Below are 21,060 nucleotides of genomic sequence, written 5' to 3'. Positions count from 1 at the left end.
ATGAGTTAGAGAAGGAAACCAGAGCGATTGTACTTAATTCTTCAACTGAAAGTTGAATGTTTTAAGGCGGGTGAGGAAATAGCACATTTGACTCTGAAGAGAGTATTTTATAAACATTTATCCTTTTGGAAAGCGGTTTTGTTTTTCAGCTGAAAGATAATCTCAGCTACTAAGTTGCTCAGTCCTTTTCTTCCCTAAATGTTTTTTAAAATGGCACATTCTTAGATGGCACGATATGTGTGTAACTTCTAAATTGACCTGCTTTTTCATTTATTACAGAGAGGTTTGTTGGTTAGTTTAAGGTGTGGTAGCTCACAGCATGAGGTGTGCTGGGCTTATAACAGCCACGGAGACCATCTAGGTCCCTCCTCTGAGCTTTTTCCGTGTACAAAGATCAGGGTCAAATGCCTGTGCCCACTTGGTGGAGGGTGGGGAAGAGTGTCTTCACTTCTTGACTTTGTAAACAAAAATTTTTTTTAATCCGTGCAGGAGGTGGCAGGGACAGAAGAGAGAGAAGGGGAGGAAAGGAGTAGACAGTGAGGCAAGGCCACTGATGAAGAGGAAAGCAGACATTGTGCAGAACAGGGGCAAAGGAGAAGGAGAATTGAGGGGGCAGGGGGCAGCTCTTCATTTATGATGCTCACTGGTTATAAAAAGCAGCCTGGTTGCTAAGATGCATTGCTCTTTGTAGAGTGTGTCTTACTGGCTGTGTAAGATATACCTTTTTTTTTTGAGAAGATTGAGTTACAAGTCTAGAGTGCACTAACTGGAAAGCAATAGTGCCTCTTCAGAAAGAGAAATTTAACTAACCTTTCTGTACTCACAGGCATTGATTTGAATAAGACGTGGAGGCTTTCTCATCACAGTCACCTGAGGTGAAACTGCATCGTCCAGTGCAATAGCGTGAGGCTGGGCATGTATAAGGGACGACATTAATGATGTTAGGCCCACACAACTCTGAAGATTGTTGCAAGGAAAGAGAGAAAATCACATTTATTAACTATTCAGTGTGAACCAAGCATTGGCCTAGGAACTTTACATAGATCATGACTTTAATGATTTTTATTTTAGGCAATCGGTGAAAACACAAAGTGGTCTTTGAAATATACTCAAACTATCTTAACTGTATCTTAAGCCTGTTCGAGCAAAAATTTTGAGAATTGAAAACCATTCAATTAATTAATGATTAATTTTGTTGTAAGAACACCTAACATGAGATCTACCATCTTAAATTTTTAAGTGCACAGTACAGTATTGTCAGCTATAATGTTGTACAGCAGCTCTCTAGCACTTATTCCTCCAGTATAATTGAAACTATATACATGTTGAACAGTAACTCTTGGTGCCCCTCTCCTCTCACCCTGCCCTTGGCAACCACCATTTTACTATCTATTTCTATGAGTTTGACTACTTTAGGTACCTCACATAAGTGGACTTCTGTGACTGGCTTATTTCACGTAGCATAATGCTCTCCAAGTTCTTCCATGTTGGTGCACATTGCAGGATTTCCTCCTTTTTAAGGCTGAATAATATTACATCATGTATATATATCACTTTTCTTTATCCATTCATCTGACGATAGACAGGTTGTTTTTATATCTTGGTTATTGTGAATAATGCAGTGAACACGGGAGTGCATATATCTCTTCAAGATCCCGATTTCAATTCTTCTGGATATATACCCAGAAGTAGGATTGCTGAATCATATGGTAATTGTATTTTAATTTTTTGAGAAACCTCTATCCTGTTTTCCATAGTGGCTGCACCATTTTACTTTCTAGCCAATAGTGTACCAGGGTTCCAAATTCTTCACATCCTTGCCAGTGCTTACCTTTTTTTTTCATAAAAGCCAACCTAACATGAGTGAGGTGATAACTCATTGTGGTTTTGATTTGCATGATTAGTGCATGATTTGCATGATTAGATTTTGATGACTAGTGATGTAAGCATCTTTCCAAGTACCTATTGGCCATTTGTATGTCTTCTTTGGAAAAATGTCTATTCAAGTTCTTTGCCCATTTTAAAATCAGGTTATTTAATTTCTTCTGCTTTAAGTTGTAGGAATTCCTTATGTATTTTAGATATTAACAACATATCAGATATTTGGTTTGCACATATTTTCTCCTCTTCTGTAGGTTGCCTTTTCACTCTGTTGATTTGTTTCCTTTGCTGTGCAAAGGCTTTTTGGTTTGATGTAGTCCCACTTGTCTAATTTTGCTTTTATTGTTTGTACTTTTGTTATCGTATCTAAGAAACCACTGCCAAGCCTAACATCATGAAGTTTTTCCCCTATGTTTTTCTTCTAGGAGTTTCAGGTCTTACATTTAAATTTTTGATACATTTTTGGGTTGATTTTTGTGTACGTTGTAAGATAAGGGTCTAATTTTGTTCTTTTGCATGTGGATAACCAGTTTTCCCAATACCATTTATTGAAGAGACTGTACTTTCCCCGTTGTGTATTCTTGGAACCCTTGTTAAAGATCATTTGACCATATATATGTGGGTTAATTTCTCTATTCTTTTCCATTGGTCTATATGTCTGTTTTTATGTCAGTACTGTACTGTTTTAATTACTGTAACATTGGAATATATTTTGCAGTCAGGAAGTGTGGTACCTTTAGCTTTGTTCTTCTTGATCTATTCAGGTTCTTTTGTGGTCAGTATGAAATTTATGATTTTTTTCTTTTTCTGTAAAAAATGCCTTGGGATTTTGATAGGGATTACATTGAATCTGTAGATGGCTTTGGGTGATATGGACATTTTAACAATATTAAGTCTTCCCACTCATGAACATCGGATGTCTTTCCATTTATTTGTGCCTTTAATTTCTCTCATCAGTGATTTCTAGTTGTAAGTGTATACGTTTTTCATCTCTTTGGTTAAGTTTATTCCTAAGTATTTTATTCTTTTTGATGCTATAGTAAATGAGATTGTTTTCTTAATTTTGGATAGTTCATTCTTAGTGTATAGAAATACGGCTGATGTTTGTACGCTGATTTTTGTATTCTGCAACTTTACTGAATTTGTGTATTAGTTCTGATAGATTTTTGGTGGCATCTTTAGGGTTTCTACATATAAGATCATGTCATCTGTAAACAGTGATAATTCTACTTCTTCCTTTCTGATTTAGATGTCTTTTATTTCTTTTCCTTGCCTAATTGTTCTACCTAGGACTTCCAGTTCTATGCTGAATAGAAATGACAAGCGTGGGCATTCATGTCTTGTTCCTGATCTTAGCAGGAAAGTTTTCAGTTTTTCACTGTTGAGTATGATGTTAGCTGTGGCCTATTCATAAATGTTCTGTATTATGTTGAGGTAAATTCCCTATAAACCTAGTTTGTTGAGAGTTTTTTACCATTAAAGTGTGTTGAATTTAATCAAATGTTTTTTTCTGCGTCTATTTACGATGATCATGTGATTTTTATTGTTCACTTTGTTAATGTAGTGTATCACATTAACTGACTTGTGTGTGTTGAGCCATCTTGGCATCCCAGTGATAAAACCCGCTTGTTCATGGTGTATGATTTTTTTAATGTGTTGTTGAATTTGGTTTGCTAGTATTTTGTTGTGGATTTTTGCATCTGTGTTCATCAGGGAAGTTGGCCTATACTTTTCTTCTCTTGTAGTGTCTTTATCTGGCTTTGCAAACCCATTTTTTAAAAAACACGTTGAATTTTGAGATAATTGTACATTCCCATCCAACTGTAAGTAATAGTATAGAAATCTCTCATATCATTTATCCATTTTCCCTGGTGGTAACATCTTGCATAGCTATAGTACACAGTCACAACCAGGGGGTTGACATTGATACAATCACAGTTTTTATTCAGGTTTCAGCAATTTTCCATATATTCTTTTTCTTTTTCTTTTTGTTGAATGTATATTTAGTCTATGCAGTTTTATCACGTGAGCCTACCATCACAGTCAAGATATAGAACAGTTCTATCACAAAGAGCCTTCATATTTTTCTATCATAGCTATAGACACCTAATCGATAACAACTATTAATATGTACTCCATCTCTATGCAATTTTGTCATTTCAAGAATGTTCCATTTAGAACCATACAGGGTGTAAACTTTGAGATTTTTTTTGCACTCGGAATAATTCTCTGGAGTTTATTCAGATTGTTGCATGTATCAATAGTTCATTCCTTTTTTTTGCTCAGTAATATTCCATTGAATGGATGTATCACAGTGTGTTTAGTTATTCACCTGTTAAAGGACATCTGGGTTGTTTCCAGGTTTTAGCTATTACAAATAGTGCCACTACAAACATTCATTTACAGGTTTTTATGTGAACATAAGTAGTTGTTTCTCTGGGATAAATGTTCAGGAGTACAATTGCTGGGTCATACGGTAGTTGCATGTTTAGTTTTTTAAGAAACTGACAAACTGTTTTCCATCCATCCTATCAGCAGTGTATGTTTCTCTGCTTCCTCACCAGGTTTGGTATTGTCACTGTTTTTTATTGTAGCCGTTCTGGTAGGTGTGAAGTTGTGGCTTTAATTAACATTTCCCTAATGGCTGATGGTGTTAAATATTTTTTCATGTGTCTATTTGCCTTCTGTATGTCCTCTTTGTTAAACTTTCTCTTCATATTTTTTGTCGATTTTCTAAATGGATCTTTTTTTAAATGTTGAGTTTTGCGGTTTCTTTATACATACTAGATATAAATCCTTTGTCAGATATGTGGTTGGTAAATATTTCCTTCTACTCTATAGGTTGTCTTTTGAGCTTCTTAACAGGGTTTTTCCCTGTGTAAAACTCAAACTGATTTTTTAATTAAAAGTATTATCTTTGATTTAGTGAATGAATGTCACATATACTAACGGCTAGAAATTCCCTTAAGAATAAACAATAAAAAATTTATTTATTTATTTATAAAGATGTGTAATGCTTTTTTTTTCTTCTTTATAATTTTTTGGCCGCACCAAAGATCCGCACTGGGGATCTTAGTTCCCTGACCAGGGATCAAACCTTTGCCCCCTGCAGTGGAGTCTTAGCCACAGGACCACCAGGGAAGTCCCTGTAATGCTTGTTATTATAAAGGTACTTACCTGTGTAGAAAGAGACTATTCACAGTTTTTCTCACATAAGAAATGGGCAGAAGTTGAAGTGAGGAAATGGATTATTAGAATGTCTCCTTTTACCAGTTTGGAGGGCAGGGCACAATGGAAAATGAAGGCAGCTTATGAGGATGCAGTGACTTTGTATCATATCAATTTAGCTAACTGGAACTGCGACTTAGAAATTCCTTTCCTGTGTTGTACGGGGCAAGAGTTGGACAGGAGAAATTTCTTGGAGGTTTGGAAAGTGAAAGTGAAGTTGTTACCGAGCAGGATTCTTGGCCTCCTTAATCAATAGAAATTGAACTGAGGCCAGACAAATTCAGGCAAGGCTTTATTGGGGCCCCTGCTGCAGCAGGGGGCAGTGAGAACAAGCAACAGTTTCCCTTGCCTGTTCTCGCTTCCTGAGGGGGGCGAGCTTGTTCCTTACATGGGGTGAGGGTAGGAGTGTGTCCAGGGGTCAGGCCAGAGGGGGTGGCTTAGGTGGTTTGCCCACCCATTAGGTGGTGTTGGGTGCAGGGGGCCTGTGCAGTGTCCTGCTTTTGCTCAGGGCCCTTCAGAAGTGGCAGTTGGGTTTTTGGTCTCTTTGAATGTTTTATCCAGAATTTGCCCCAACTGGGCATGCAAGCAGTTATTTTTAGTCCCATATAGTTTCTTTGTATTTTGTTGCTCAAGGAGAGGTTTGTCCAGGTGCCAGCATTGCAGCACTGCGGCAAAGGGTCTCGGGTCCCAGCCTGTCTCAAAGTGGCCGTGTTCCCCAAAGTGCATTCCCACTGCTCACCGCTGGAAAGCCAATACTTGAGAGGAAAGGTTGGTGGAAAAGAAAGTTTGCTTATTTCGGAGGCGACAACTGGGGGAGAAGATGGACCCATGTCCAAAGGCCAACTCCCCACTGACAATCAGCGGGCAAGAGCTCTTAAAGGGGTGTTTCAGGGATGTATAGGCGGAGGGAGGGGGCTGTGTGCGGGAACAGCACAGTCAGCTCTGACAGTCATCTTGAACTTGGTCATGGGTGGTGGTCTGATCAGCATCATCCTGATTGTTTTAAACACAGGGTCGGTTCCAGGGTCGGTTTGTGCCCATTTCTTTGAGGCCATTTCTTTGAGGCCAGTTCTTGGAATTGTGGCAGCTTATGTGATGGCTACAGTCTGGTCATCACGTAGTTCACTTCTTCCGCCTGATGTGGGTTTCAGTATTTACGAAGCAGCTCAAAAGATATGGCTCAGGATATTATCTATAGCCCTTGAGAAGGAACTAAGAGTCCTTGACTTTGCTTAATGACGAAACTATTTAGTCTTGTTTGACTGCTTTCCTTTTCTTCTGCATTTTCTCACTTCTCTGATTAAATTTTTTCTTTGACTAAAGTTTTTCTGCAGACGAAAGGCAGGCGGAGGACATGGGGTCGGGGCGGGGTGGGGTCTGTCCTGGGAAGGCCGCACAGGGTCCTGCTCTGTTTCAGCCATGTACCCACTCAGAAGGTGTGTGTAGGTTTTGGTGTGTCGCAGCTCATGCCGGTTGCCCCAGGCTTGCTGAGTAACCTGCTCTGGTGTGCAACAGCAGCTAATTCTGCAGCACCTCCGGAAGTCTCCAGGTCTCCTTTAGCTGTTTGGAATCACGGTGCAGGTGTGTGTGCAGCTCTGTGGAGACTGCTGGCCTGTTTGCAAGCCACTCCCATAGTTAAAGTCGGAGCCTAGGAGGCTGCAAGAAACAGAAGTGTATTCCAGTTCATCTTTGTGGGTTCCAGTCCCTCCTTCCTTTCCCCTCCTTCAAGTCCATCCTTCCTTCTCGAATGCCTGCCCTGCTGGCGTTCCACTTGTTACAGACACAGTAGCAGCAGCAGCCTTGCATAGGCTATGTAAGGAGTCCCCGTGACTGTGAAAGGTCAAATCTCTGCAGCAAACTCCTTCTGCTGTGTCATTCCTGATAGTTCTGCTTCTCTGGTCAAACTTTAACTGATACAAATAATCATTTCTTTGTGTTGCTTGAAGTGAATTTAGAATTCTAATGAATTTCTGTCTCTAGTCAAATCTTCTATTCAGTCTTTTCATAATCTCGTTTCCAAGGGCACACAGGAATATTTTTGGACTGTTGTAGAGCAGAATCAAAACATCTGTGAAAACTTAATCTGCAGCAGTAACCTTTTTTATTTTTCTTCTTTATCCTTCACTGGCCATGACGTGTTTTTAACTGTGGAATCAGGAGAAGCACATTAAGTCACTTTGTAGACACTGAATTGACACAGAACCAAACCTCGTAATGCCCATGACGCCCACCTTGAAAAATGGTCCTGATTGATATAAAAGGTGCTTAGCTTTTTAAATTTTATTTCCTCTCTACCCCCCCCCCCCCTTTCTCTTGAGGAGAAGCTCCTGCTGGATTGTTAGCGGTACCATTCCATATCAAGAAGCAAGGAGAAGCTTCCTTCAACAAGAAAGAACCAGTGGTTTTTCCATGTTAAAGATGGGGAAGCGAAGGCAAATTAAATGACCTCAATTCTCTTTCCATGTTTAGGCTGTTAAATCATAGTATTCTACTAGTTTGCTATAAAGTTTTATTTTATTGAGGGCTCTGATGGTAATATAAACCAGATGAGTGAAAGTGGCTGGTTTAAAATGTCAGAGTTAAAAAATAGAATATCTTAATATATGCAGCTGTAAGGATTTGCAACATTTTAATGTTTGGATCTTGAGAGTTTTTTGCATCAGTTTGCATCTTTTAGTCACAAATGATATGTCAACCATGAAAATCAGCTCTAACCACTGTGCCCAAAACCTAAAAGAAATGGTGGCATGTTCCTTTTGGTTCTGTTCCTTTTGATTTGACCTCTGTGGGAATTCATTTTGAGATAGTCTATTTCTACAAGACATAATTTTGTTTTCTAAGTCTGTGATAGGAGACAAGTGAAGACTGTTTAGGATGTTTGACTAGATTGTCTAGGATGTTCAATGATGGATGTAGTTAAGGAAAAATGTGATTGGAGGCAATAAAGATTTTATAGAGAAACATGAAAAAAAAAAAAGTCCTCTGAAAATTTCATGCCAAACTCAGGTTATCTTAGAAACCCCAAGAGGAGGAGGTCAGCATCCTTGACTGTTAGGATATGCTTTAGACATAAGATAGCCTTTAGACTACAGTCTGTCTGGTGGTGTAGGAGGAATAGAAAATGAGAGGAATATATTTCTGTATCATGAGGGTTTTTATAGATGAGTTCCTCAAACCAAGAAGGCTTGGAAAACATCTTCTGAAGCAGTCTTATTTTTTAAAATTAAGAATGTCTTTTCTATCATCCTTTGGAGCTACATTCATGTTTTTCCTAACTTTGACTATATTATCACCCCACTTAAAAGGGAGGATGAGGAATGCTTGATCATACCTCAGTAATGGCAGTGTTCCTTTTCCAAATGTTGAGATGGTTTCTGGTGTAAGAGGCCCTGTTCGATCTGACCTCCGCCACCTCTCTGACCTCTAGTCTGTCCGTCTCTACCTCATTCTGTCTGTGTCAGCATTCTAGAGTGTGTATTCCTGGTACAGGCCAAACCTGCTGCTACCAAGGGCCTTTGCACTTGCTTCTTCTTCCTGGAATGCTCTTCCCCCAGATCTGTGCATTGCTTCCTCTCTCACCACCCTCAGTCTCTGCTCAAATGTCACTACATCACAGTGGCCTGCCCTGGCCACCCGATCTAAAAATAGCGGCTGCTCCTCCATGTTTCATCCTTACTCTCCTACTCTCTTAACTTCTTTGCCTTGGTAGCCCTCATTGTTATCTGGCATCATATATTTATTGTTGCCTTTTATCTCTTCTCACTACTGTGTGAGCTCCATGAGGTGTATCTTAAGCACCTGGAACAGTGCCTGGTATGCAGCATAGGGGCTCAATAAATTACTGTTTAAAGAATGAATGAATCAATCCTGTTTGTGAATGCCTGACTTCTTCAGGTAAATATTTAGGTAGGGGTACACCCTTATAATGTAGAGGGAAAAGTCTGCTGAACTTATTTCTTGGCTTATGTATCTTTTCTCTTCCTCTATCAAAGAGAAAAGTGGAAGCAGACAAGGAATTTGCTGGACACACACAGAGAGTTCCAGTGGGTCCTGCTTACTGGGAGGTTAAGGGGCAGCTTTGATTCTGAAAGGGGCAGCGTGGCTCTGTTGTAACCGGCTGAGACTGTGACCCTCTGTGGAGAATGAGATCTTCAGCACTTTTGGATCATGCTCTTCTTGTGTGGTGTATTGAAGTGTAATGGTTGGGGGGGGGGGTGCTTGCTGTAAATTTTAAGGCTGGACACAGCAGCTGTACCTTCTGAGGCAAACCCCAGAATTACATGGGGTTCTCTCTACACCCTGCTCTCAGGGGACCAAAGTTCCTCCATGCCAGTTTCCTGCTGTCTGTAAAGAAAGGTCAATAACACAGACATGAAATATCTGGAAATGTTGGATTAAATGGAGTATAAGGACCTGAAAATACTTTCTCAAGGGAATTATGGTGACAGTGACTTCCTCTCCCCAAGTGCTGTGCAAGAGAGAATTTGGTCTTTTCCCAGGTTCCTGGGAGGGAGCTTCTAAACCATTCAAGTTTCCCAAGTGATAGGAGTGACTCTGTTGTTCATGGGGTTCCCTGGGACCACACCAGAGTTTATGCTAAGGCGGAGGGGACTCATGGTGGGCCTCCAGATAGTTTCAGAATAGGGCTGGCGCTGCTGGAAGGACCAGTCAGTCATATGATTAAAGAGTTGGGACTTGGAGCCAGGTGATTTTTATTACCAAGCCAGGCTTGCTGATAACAATACTATGGCACCAGCTTTTGAGAAAAGGACTTTATTGTGAGGTTGACCAGCAAGGAGACAGGAGGCAGGGTTCAAATCTGTCGCCGCGCTCTGGGGTTTGGTCAAGCTTTTCTGAGTTAAGGGAGGAGGGTTGGTGTGCAGAAGTATTGGCGGGCGGGTCTGATTGGAGGGCTTTGGAACTTGGACGTTTGTGTAAGGTGTGGTGAAGGGGCTTCACACCAGGTCTACCTGGACAACGGACGCCTCGCTTCTGAAAGGGTTCCGGCATTCACATTCCAGCCTTCACGTTCCAGCCTTGTTCCTGTCCTTAGTTCCATGTTGGGGGCAGGGGGTGTGGTGTGCGGGGAGAGAAACTTGGGTTCTGGGCGTAATTTGAGGTCAAAATGTTCTCCTCTGCGCATGCCTCAGCTACATAACTTGCGGTTTTGTTCTGTTGTCTCTGAAAACCAACTCAGTTTTTTGTTAAAAACAGGATGGCACCAGTTTGTGTTGGTTCTGCGGTTACAGTGTCTAGGAAGACCCTACCTTCCAACCTCTGGGAAGGGAAAGGGGTACCGGAGATGGCCAGTAATGGGATCAATTAGCTTCCCTCACGAAGCCCCAACTAAACTCGACACTGAAGCTTGGTTGTGCTTCCCTGGTCGGTAATCATACATCAGTGTGCCGAGGGGCTGATGTGTCCTGAAGACACGGAAGTTTGTGTTTAGGACCCTTTCGGACCTGGCCCCGTGCATCTTTTCTTTTGACTAGTTTTGGTTCATAGTTTTGATAATAAAACTGTAATCATAAGTATCATACTTTCCTGAATTCTGTGAGTCGTTGTTGCAAATTGTTGATTCTGAGGGAATTGTGCAAACTCCCAAATTTGTGGCTAGTTGGTCAGAAGTGCAGGTGGCCTGGGGACCATCGAACTTGTAGCTGGTGTCTGAAGTGAGGGGAGTCTTGTGCAGGACTTTGTCAGGTAGTCAGTGTTGGAGTTGCATTGCACTGCATCCAGGAACTCCACCAAACATACATATCTTTGAAAGATAAAAACATTTGCTAAAAACTGACAGCTCAGTTATAGGTATAACTAACTATATTGTATTTGGTGTTGATCTGTTAATTTTTATTATTTACTGACTCTCTTCTGGAAGATTTTTCTTCTGGGACTTGCTTGCTCCTGTGGTCAGTGATCTTCCTGCCCTCAGTTTCCTCACCCTTTCTTTGATGCAGTCGCTACTCTCAGTACTATGTGACAGTAGAGACTGTAATGGCCTCCTCCTGACCGGCTCCCCTTTGCCTGACCCCTCCCTACAGCTTCCTCAGAGCCAGCTGAGGATGAGTTTTGCTTTGGCCTCAGGGCACCATCTCCCCGCTGCACTTTTGTTTACATTGGTGCCTTCGAACCACATCCTTTGGTTCTTTATATACACGAAGTGATGATGATTTGCTGACTTATTCCTGGTACTGGAGGGAATGCGAAAGAAGAGCAACCAAAATGATTAAGGGCCTAAGGGATTCTCCTTAGAGGAAAAAACGAGAAGAACCAGATATCGTTGTTTATTGGCTGAATGATCTAAGACAATGGAAAACATTTAAAAGTATGAGAGTTGGGCTTCCCTGGTGGCACAGTGGTTAAGAATCCACCTGCCAATGCAGGGGACACTGGTTCGAGCCCTGGTCTGGGAAGATCCCACATGCCATGGAGCAACTAAGCCCGTGCGCCACAACTACTGAGCCTGTGCTCTAGAGCCCGTGAGCCACAACTACTGAAGCCTGCGTGCCTAGAGCCCGTGCTCCGCAACAAGAGAAGCCACTGTCAATTAAGACCCAGCGCAGCCAAAAAAAAAAAAAAAAAAAAAAAAAAAAAAAGTATGAGAGCTGTAATAAAGGCAGGAGGTAAGAAGAAGAAAACTGAACGGTGATATAGGAAGACAGGAGAATAAGAACTGGGCTGTGGGAAGTCACCAGGAAGGTGTTGGAGAACCCATCATTTGAGACACCAAAAACAGAAGATGAGGAGTACATTTAATTTTTTCTTTTCCCCGGTTTATAGTCTTACTGGAAAAGAATGTATGTTGTGTTATTGCTGAGAAAACTGGATTTTTTTCTGGTAAGCATGGCAACCATATGCAGCCTTACCTTAAGCTTTGAGACCTGTGTATTGTTGTCCTGAGTATCACCTGTCTTGAATCACTGGGTTGCTTAGGGCAGACCTCTGGGCCCCATCTCAGATCTACTGGCTTAGAATATCTTAGGATGGGATCAGGGAATCAGCAGTTGCAACTAGCACACTGGTGACTGAGAATCCTGGGAACCACTGGGACTCAATGGAAGTCTATGTTTAATGAGGTTGAGATGCCAAAATCTCCCTGGCATGGTAGAGAAAGGAATCCAGAAGCTCATTGAGATAGGAATGTTGGGGTGCATTTATCACTTCGTCTGCACACCTCACTCCCACCCTCTACTGCATTCCCTGAGAGGGCCAGGTGCTTCTCCCTTTATTGAGACATTGAGAAATACATTAGTGAGGGAGTGCCTGCGAGGTTGGGAAGCTCTGTGTTGGCTCTTTTCTGTAGGCCGAGTGTGATGTGGGAGATGCTGCCACTGAGGTGGGCTTTCCTACTCCACTGGGGGTGATGGGATCCTGGAGTTCCAGAGACCAAGTGGCAGAGCTTAGATGCCAAAGACTAGGTGAGAGCATTTGCTATGACAGGCATGGGGATGTGGTGATAATCAGAATATTTTGACCCACAGGGATCATTGGTGGTGGCATGAAGTAGATGGGCGGCCCTCTTAAATGTTACTTGATCTATATACCAGGGAAATTCCAGGTTCAGGGCCCAGAACTAGACATGAGTCACGGCGATGGAGCGTCATGACCTCTCACGCAGTTTCCAGACCCCTGCCAGTTCATTGACGTACGGCTGTTTGACTGAAATAGAGTTGGGGTCCCCTTGAGGAGGGACCCTAGTATATTCCCTAGTAGAAGTCTCTTGCAGAGATACAGGCTGTTTTTATTTTTTTCCTAAACCAGAGGTATTTTTCAAAGAAGAAAACTAAAAGAGAGTAACGGGCTTTATCTAGAGCTCTAGGCTGTGAGGTGTGCGTTGCTGGGTGAGGGGCAACCAATGACTTTCTTCTCCGCTCCTACCCCTCCTCCTATGGCTGCTTGATGCCAAACTGTGTGACCCTGTGACCTTTCCTGGGAACAGGTGCCTTCCGATTGCTGTGAGCTCAGTATGGCCCCCCCTTTCTGGGCACTTTTACAAAGAGGCCAAGGATTTCAGACAGAGAAGGGGCTATTTACGTTCTATTTGCCAAAATCTGGAAGGCTTTCAGCCAGTAGGCATGACTATTAAGATTATTTTAGAAAAAAACATTGTTTGACTTCCTATTGCTTGGCCTACCTTTAAATGAGAAAGGAAAGCTAAATCAAATAAAGTTAGAGATTCTTTGAATAGAAAAAGATGATCTTTTCCAACTTCCAACTTCATGTAAGTTTGTTCGTTCAGTAAACCTTCACTTAGAATCTACTGTGTGCTAAGTGAGATGGATACAGTGACAAAAAATTAATCTCTAAAAATGTATGAAAATGCTCATAACATTTGAGGAGTGTAGTAAAAGAGTTTTAAAAAACTGATTAAATCCTATAATGGAAGTACGTTCAGGGTGACGTGGAACCTGAGAGACTGTCCTCTCTAGATGGTGTTTAAGGTAGGCTGTTATCGTGTCTCTGTGTGGACATTTCTGGTTATCCCAAACACTGATTCTAGTTTTAGATCTTACATCTTTCTTTGAGCTGAAGTCTGCCTCTCAGTAGTTAGTTGGCAGGCCCGGTGGCAAACTGTGAGTACTTGAACCACCTAAGTGGGCACCCAGGTATGTCCATGCAGCCATGGAGGCCCAGAGTTGCCAGGTCTTCTAATATTTGAAGAGAAGCTGGAAATTTTTATATGAAATCACCTGTTTTATCGTGTGACGAGCATGCACCAGGCACTGTGCTAAACACTGGGGATGTAGCCATGAATATGCCAGAGAGCCTTTCCCCTGGAGAACTTGGTATCATTACTGTCTGAATATGCCAGAGAGCCTTTCCCCTGGAGAACTTGGTATCATTACTGTCTGAATATGCCAGAGAGCCTTTCCCCTGGAGAACTTGGTATCATTTCTGTCTGCCATCTTTCTCCAGGCTGAGTGTCCCCCATTTTCTCAAACCTATCTCCCTGAGACATCACTTAGAGACCCTTCCCCCAGCATCCTGGAGCTGTCCTGTGAAGGTGCTCTGGCGTTGAAGTAGCACCCTGAGGGGCTGCTGCCCCACATTGGATACCACCCACGTTCCCTTTCCCACTTGCACGGAGAACGCCTCCCTCTTCCTTATCTCTGTACCTGGTAGGTTCTCCTACTGCTAGAATTCTCTCACTTTTAATCAATCTTCTCTGTTTCTCCTCTCTTTCTCCTACTGTGCTGTTAACTCTTCAGTAGCCAATGCTGTGTCTTCTCTTTGTATCTCTGGACCCCACATTATACCTGGTATCTAGCAGTTGCTCAATAAATATCTGTTGGAGTGAATTGAAATGAAAAATATTGACTTAGGCAGTTCCCTAACTGTCTATTGGTGGTTTGGTCTGTTTCAGTAACCAGGACACAGTAAATCTGAGCTTAGGATAGACTAACAGCCCTTGGACATACCATGTGTAGAGTTTTAATCTGGATTGCGAATATCTTGTTCTCTTTTATACCCAAATGTGGGTCTTTACTGTTACCCATATTCTGTTGAATCCTGTTAGAATTAAGTAACAATTTCAAGTGTTTAAATTCTTTGTGAAGCTCAGTCTCCCAGTACAGTAACTAACTCTCCTTCCCAGATACAGGCCTTCTGCAGGCTTGGTTAGCATACACTAATAGATTCATTTAAGATTTTGGTAAAAATATTGGACAACCCAGAGATATTATCAGAACCCTGGAGGTCTCCATCCAAGGAGACATTGATTTATTATTCACCACTCTTTGTGTTTGATCAAACCTGTCTTATTCTATCTTGTGTGCAAGGAGATCCTGAGAGATTCTGATAAATGTCTTTGTTAAAATAAAGATGTGATGCATCTATCACATCGCCTCTCCTATTAACATGTGAGATTAGTCAGTTAACTCCCTTTTTGTGAACCCCTATTGGCTCCCAGAATCAGAGATTCTTTTTCCAGTGCTCACAAATAGAATAAGTTCTAAAATTTTGTCATCATTTCGTCTTAAGCTCACTTGTCTATAATTTGGAGAGTTCTTTCTCCATCTTTTAGACATTTAGAAAACTCTCCTAATTCTAGATTTTTGGTGACTTCTCAAAGCTTAGATTCACTAGTGTCAGGTACCATGTGAGGCTTTCACACTGCTACTTCATCACTGCAGTGGTTCCCCATTCAGCAATTAAAAAAAATATTTTGGCATCTACTTGAATTCACTTAAAACACCAAGCACTGTGTCCTAACCAATTTCCAGAAATAATCTATATGGATAATATCTGCACATTTTCAGATATGATACATATGGACACAAAGGTGACTCATACCTACTATTTTGTATCATTTTGGAAGGGGAAAGGAATGTATGTTAAGTACCTCATAAAAGTGTGGTAATATAGTAATATGGTCGGTCGTCTTCAGTGATGCTTTTTACTTTCCAAGTGGTTGAATAAAAAATAAATTAGAAAAATAATAGGTCTTTTGTCTTCTTTTTAGAAACAGCGCTATTATTTGTAATCCAGAGTTATGATCTAAAGTATAAGATGTGCGGGAATAGTCAAATCCATAAGGGTTTTGGTTTATTAGGTGTCCTTCCTTCTCTGTATTGCCGTTTTTGTAATTAACACAGTGAGCTGCATCTTTTAGATTGACAGGGACATTCCCCTCTCTTCCTCTACTCACACTCACAAGACTTCTTGTGGGAGTTTACTCCCACACCAAGCAATTCTCCGACACCTGCTGGGTGTCCTAGAATTCGATTCAGTCCTGACACTCCTTACCTGGAATTAGCATCAGATCCGCCCGGGTAAGGGCTTGGTTCTACAAGATTGCCCCACTTCAGACACCAGTCTCAAGTACTGGGTCCCCAGGTTACCCCCATTTATGTCTGCCCTGGCTACAAGTTGGGGGTTCCCAGAACCCCCTCCTCAGCTTTGATAATTTTATGTAACGGCTCACAGAACTCAGAGAAACACTTATGTTTACCAGTTTATTACATAAAGAAGGGTATGATAAAGTGTACAGATAAACAGCCAGGTGAAGTGATGCACAGACTAAGGTCTGGAGGGTCCTGAGTGCAGGAGCTTCTGTCCCTGTGGAGTTGGGCTGCATCACTCTCTGGGCATGTTGATGTGTTCACCAAGCTGGAAGCCCTCCGAACCCCATAGTTCAGGGAATTTTATGGAAGCTTCATCACGTAGGCATGATCGATTATTAACTCAGCCTCCCTCACCTATGCCCTCCCTGAGGATGGGGGTGGGGCTGAAAGTTCCAAGCTTATAATCGCGCGTGATCTTTCTCGTGACCAGCCCCCATCCTGAAGCCATCCAGGAGCCCAGGAATAGTCGGAATAGTCACCTCATTAGAACAAAAGACACTCCTATCTCCCAGGGAATCCAAGGGATTTAGGAGCTCTGTGTCAGGAACCAGGGCCAAAGACCAAGTATTAGAACAAAAGGTGCTCCCAGTGCTCTTATCACGTAGGAAATTGCAAGGAATTTACGAGCCCAGTGCCAGGAACTTGGGGGCAGAGGCCAAATATTAAAACAAAAGATGTTCCTAGCACGTTTATCACTTCGGAAATTACAAAGGTTTTAGGGTCTCTGACCAGGAGTTGGGATGAAGATCAAAATATATATTTCTTACCATATCACAATATCACATATATATGTATATATATTTTTGAACACTTTTCTGGTTATTTCCTTACAGAAAATTCCTAGAAGTGGAATTTTGGGCCAAAAGTTGTGTAATTTTTAAAGCCTTTGATACATGTCGACAACCTAGAGACCTTTCAGTTTGGGCACCCACCTACCACATGTGAGATTGCCTGTTTTCTCTCATTGAGATGGGTGTGAATGAATTTTAAATGAATGGCTTAGCTGGTCTGGAAAACTCAGCCTGATGAAGTGAGAAACAGTGTAAAATCAACCTCAGGGGGACGGGCTGTCAAGGAACTGCACCCCCGTTCCCCGAGGATAGGGACTTGGTCTTGTCCTTCTCACAGCTCCGCCGTCCTGAGCTTTCTGATTTCCGGCAGCTCTGTCGGCCTGTGGGCGTCCTCTTGTACTGGAATGGGAGGGATGCTGTTCTCCCTTCTTTAGCTGGACCTGCCATTCCCCTAGTTCACTGCCCTTTCCTCTTTCTTTCTGAATGAGCTATTTCACACCGGGCTCCTATCTTAAGGACCTTGGGGTGTGTGCAGACTCATGGGTCTGTCAACACAGCTGTCTGGAATCTTGCATTGGAGCCCTGGAGTTGGATCCCTCATAGCAATTCATTTTTCTAGGCTTAGGACCATGATTACTTCAGTGGGAATGAAAATTGAGTTGATTAAGTGACTATGACATTTAGATTCATATGTCCAAATAAAGCCTGAGATGTTTAAAATTCTGTAGGTTAAAGCTGTGTATGAATCAAGTCAAGTGTTTAGAATATGCATATACCATCGCTAAAGTTGACTTTTAGATTCTCAATTGTTTTTGGCAAACAGGAGGTGTTTGTGTAGGAGAAGCAGATCAGGAGGGTGAGAATAAAGATGTGGTATTACTGTTTTGGTGAACTGGGCTGGAGTCTAGACAACTGTAGGCAGTACCGCTTAGGGTGTGTATGCTCTCCCAAGAGAACCATTCCCTATACAATTGTATCTTTTCTATAACCCTACAGACTCAGTTGGGGACATTCTGTCCTGTTTTTAAATTAAAGGTTACCTTCAAAGTCTCTCTGTTGTGCATTTCTGTCTTAGGAAAGTGCTTTTTAAGAAGTTGAACAATTAATTTCCCTTCTCTTTGTGGTTCTCTTTTTAGTTTCTTTGTCGTAATCCTAGAATTCAGATTCTGAGATCTATAGGAATTTATGTTAGAAAACATTTAATACAAATTCTGAAATGCTATGTTCTTTCTCATCCTTATGATTTCCGCTACAGCTGGTAATTGTGGATAGGTGCCCTGAAGATCCCTTGTGAAGTGGTAATTAACGATGATTCCTTGTGCGTAATCTGAAAATTTGGCTCCTGGTGGCACCGTGGGTGAGAGAACACAGTCATGCCTGGTTTGTCTCAACCTTGACCACAGCCGCAGTTTCCTGGTCTCTTTCTCATCTGTGGTGGCCATGGCTCTGACCCACAACACTGTGGACTTGCCTCTAACACTCAGCTGCTTAGGAAGAGGTGGCCGTGATACTGGGGGGTGTTTGCATCAGCCAGGGAGTGAGGGAAAAAGGGGTTGCATGCCTGTCTGCCTGCCTTCTCAGTGAGGCCACAGTTTTCTGAAGTAATATTGTAGTGCATTTGCAGTGATTTCTGCAGATAGCAAAATTTTTAGATAGGAAAAAAAATTATACTCAAATGTACAGAATCATCTGATATTGGGAATCATTTAAAAATAATTAATTGAATAACATCTTTTAAAATGATGGATTCCCTTTGCTTGTGCTTATGTTCTGTTTGTAGCTAATTCAGTTTTTGTGTGTTTTTACAGGCTAAACATCTTTTTGACTGGCATGAACCCATTCTACTTTCATGCAGTAAATGTCATTTTACACTGCCTAGTGACCCTTGTGCTGATGTACACCTGTGACAAAACTGTCTTCAAGAATCGTGGACTTGCTTTCCTTACAGCATTGCTTTTTGCTGTGCATCCTGTTCACACAGAGGCGGTGAGTGTCATTGGAACTCAATGAAATAATGAAGCAAAAAAGTGATCCTTTTCCCCTTTCGAAACCATGTGAATTTAAAGCTCTACTAAAGTGTTTATATATAAATCATTCTGCTTGACAACTTTTCTTTCTGAATGTTCAAATGGCCTTTACTGAACCTTCAGGATTTCACTGCTTTTCTAAATAACCACTGTTATTATTACAGGTGGTAATAAATGACCACAGTTCTTTATTTGCAGAAAATTTAAGTCCTAATGTGTTTTAAACAGCAAGGGCCATTTTGAGATACTTGCTGAGTCATTGTTCATGCTCTACAATTTTTTAACCTTTTCTCACTCTGCTTTATGTTTATAACATTCATGATGCAGAACTGTAAGTGCTAGGCGGGAGACTATAAAAAGTTGAACTAACATTCTTCAAGTTAGACGCATTTAGGAGACTTACCAACAGTTTTCCAAGTTATTTAGTATGAATTGTAGTTATTTGGTGGATAATGAGAAATTTATTTAGAAAATATAGATAGTTTAGATCTGTGTTCTTATTTAAAATATGGACTTAATCATGCACCAAGATGGCGTCATCCAGCTACCTTGTTTCACATCTCAATAACCACAGTTGGTTTATTTCATGTGTATTGCTAGGGGTGGATGAAGACTTTCCAAGGGGTATGTGGGTACCACAGTTTTAAAAGAATTGTTTCCAGAGGCTCAGATTGCATCCGGACACTTTCCTACCGTTCACATCCGGGTCTGAGTGCACATCTGGGGGAAAGGTGTCAAGTTGATTCTCCTCTCCCTGTTCCCCTTTCAGTTGCCTTTTTCTTAAAGAAAAATAAGGAATGTCTTGCATACATTTACTATGCCCCAGGGGTACAAACAGGCACCTTACAATGAAACAATTTGATATATTGGTGTCAGCCAAGTCTCCTCTAATTAAGGCGTCATAAACCCAAAGTAGGGCTTCCTGTCTTTTTCTGTCTATACATATTTCTGTGAGGAATGCAGCATGGCATTAGAAGTAGGCTATGGTGGCCTGTGAGATTCTGGTTGTCATGGGGATGCATAATATGTTCATTTGATCTGACACAAGAAGTCTGATTTGGCCAATTGGTTTGATAATGAGGAATGGTTAGGCCATATGATGGACGTTTGCCACAAATAAAATTCTAAATCTGTAAGCTCAAGGTTTTGACACAAGTGAGAATGATAAAGAGCGAGTGATAAAGAAGAAAATTATTTTATAAAAAATTACTTTCTTAAGGGTAGTTTTCCCAGCCCTTTCTGGGTATTTTGGACTGAAAAAGGTACCTGTAAGTGGAAGACTATTAAGTATAAGTAATAGTCCTTTGTAAAGTCTCGGTCAAGCCTTTTTGCTGTACTTCTGAGAAACTGTGAAAGCAAACGAATCTAATGACAGGTAACTCTAATGATGGGTACACTTCATTTATTTGCTTTCAGCCAGATTAAAGGAGAACCTGATAGAATTGTCAGCTGGTAGATCATTAAACATTATGCAAGATGATAGATCACTACGATTTTGCAGATAACTTGGGTGTTCAAAGAATTAAGTCACTGTATAACATGGCTACTTCTGTCCTCATTTATGTGAGCAGTGTTTAAATACAAAAGCTACGGATAGAACTGATGCCGCATGCTTTCTTATTCTAACAAAAAATAATATTCAGTCATAGATAACTGAATTTATTAAAAAGAAAGCTGCTGCAACTGTATTATTAAGAGGTGTATTTTTTATATTTAATAATTATTTATCATTTTTTCTAACTTACGATGTATTTAATAATTGAAAATAATAGTAATTGGGCTAATAATACAAAATTGAAAATTCAGCACTTAGGTGTTTTGATCACAGGAAATTTAAAAAATAAATTTAATTGCATATGTATTTTTACTACAGAGAGATAATAAATAGAATATTTAAAAATGTAACTATAACACATTAGGAAAAAATGCTGAGGGGGAAGTAAAATGGAAATATGAGTTTAAGGGGAAAGGGTGTAAAATGTCTATCATTTAAGAGCCTAGGGGTGGGATAGGGAGGGTGGGAGGGAGGGAGATGCAAGAGGGAAGAGATATGGGAACATATGTGTATGTATAACTGATTCACTTTGTTATAAAGCAGAAACTAGCACACCATTGTAAAGCAGTTATACTCCAACAAAGATGTTAAAAAAAATAAAAATAAATAAAATTTAAAAAAATAAACAAAAATAAAGAAGAGCCTGTTCATATTTGTGTAAGGGGGGAACATGACGAGCTTCAAATTGCTGTGGTATGTTTCAGGTGCATTTGGTACATTTAAAGGAGTAACAT

The 21,060-nt window shown here is 40.9% G+C and overlaps 1 protein-coding gene and 1 long non-coding RNA gene across 3 annotated transcripts in view; one reads left to right on the top strand and one right to left on the bottom strand.

The window, feature by feature from the left end:
- Positions 1-21,060, top strand: part of TMTC1 (transmembrane O-mannosyltransferase targeting cadherins 1) — a 265,227-nt gene that overhangs the window by 6,151 nt on the left and 238,016 nt on the right. For both annotated transcript variants that reach the window (XM_082352064.1, XM_082352063.1), the window contains exon 2: positions 18,553-18,730. In XM_082352064.1, coding sequence (XP_082208190.1) covers positions 18,553-18,730 — 178 coding nt within the window. The remainder of the gene's footprint in view (positions 1-18,552; positions 18,731-21,060) is intronic.
- LOC309610015 overlaps positions 1-21,060 on the bottom strand; it is a 173,494-nt gene that overhangs the window by 74,774 nt on the left and 77,660 nt on the right. The gene's annotated exons all lie outside the window — the stretch shown is intronic.

The sequence above is a fragment of the Balaenoptera borealis genome, assembly GCF_965194805.1.
Source record: "Balaenoptera borealis genome assembly, chromosome: 13".
Taxonomy (NCBI): domain Eukaryota; kingdom Metazoa; phylum Chordata; class Mammalia; order Artiodactyla; family Balaenopteridae; genus Balaenoptera; species Balaenoptera borealis.
This window is presented reverse-complemented; position numbering and strand designations above follow the sequence as displayed.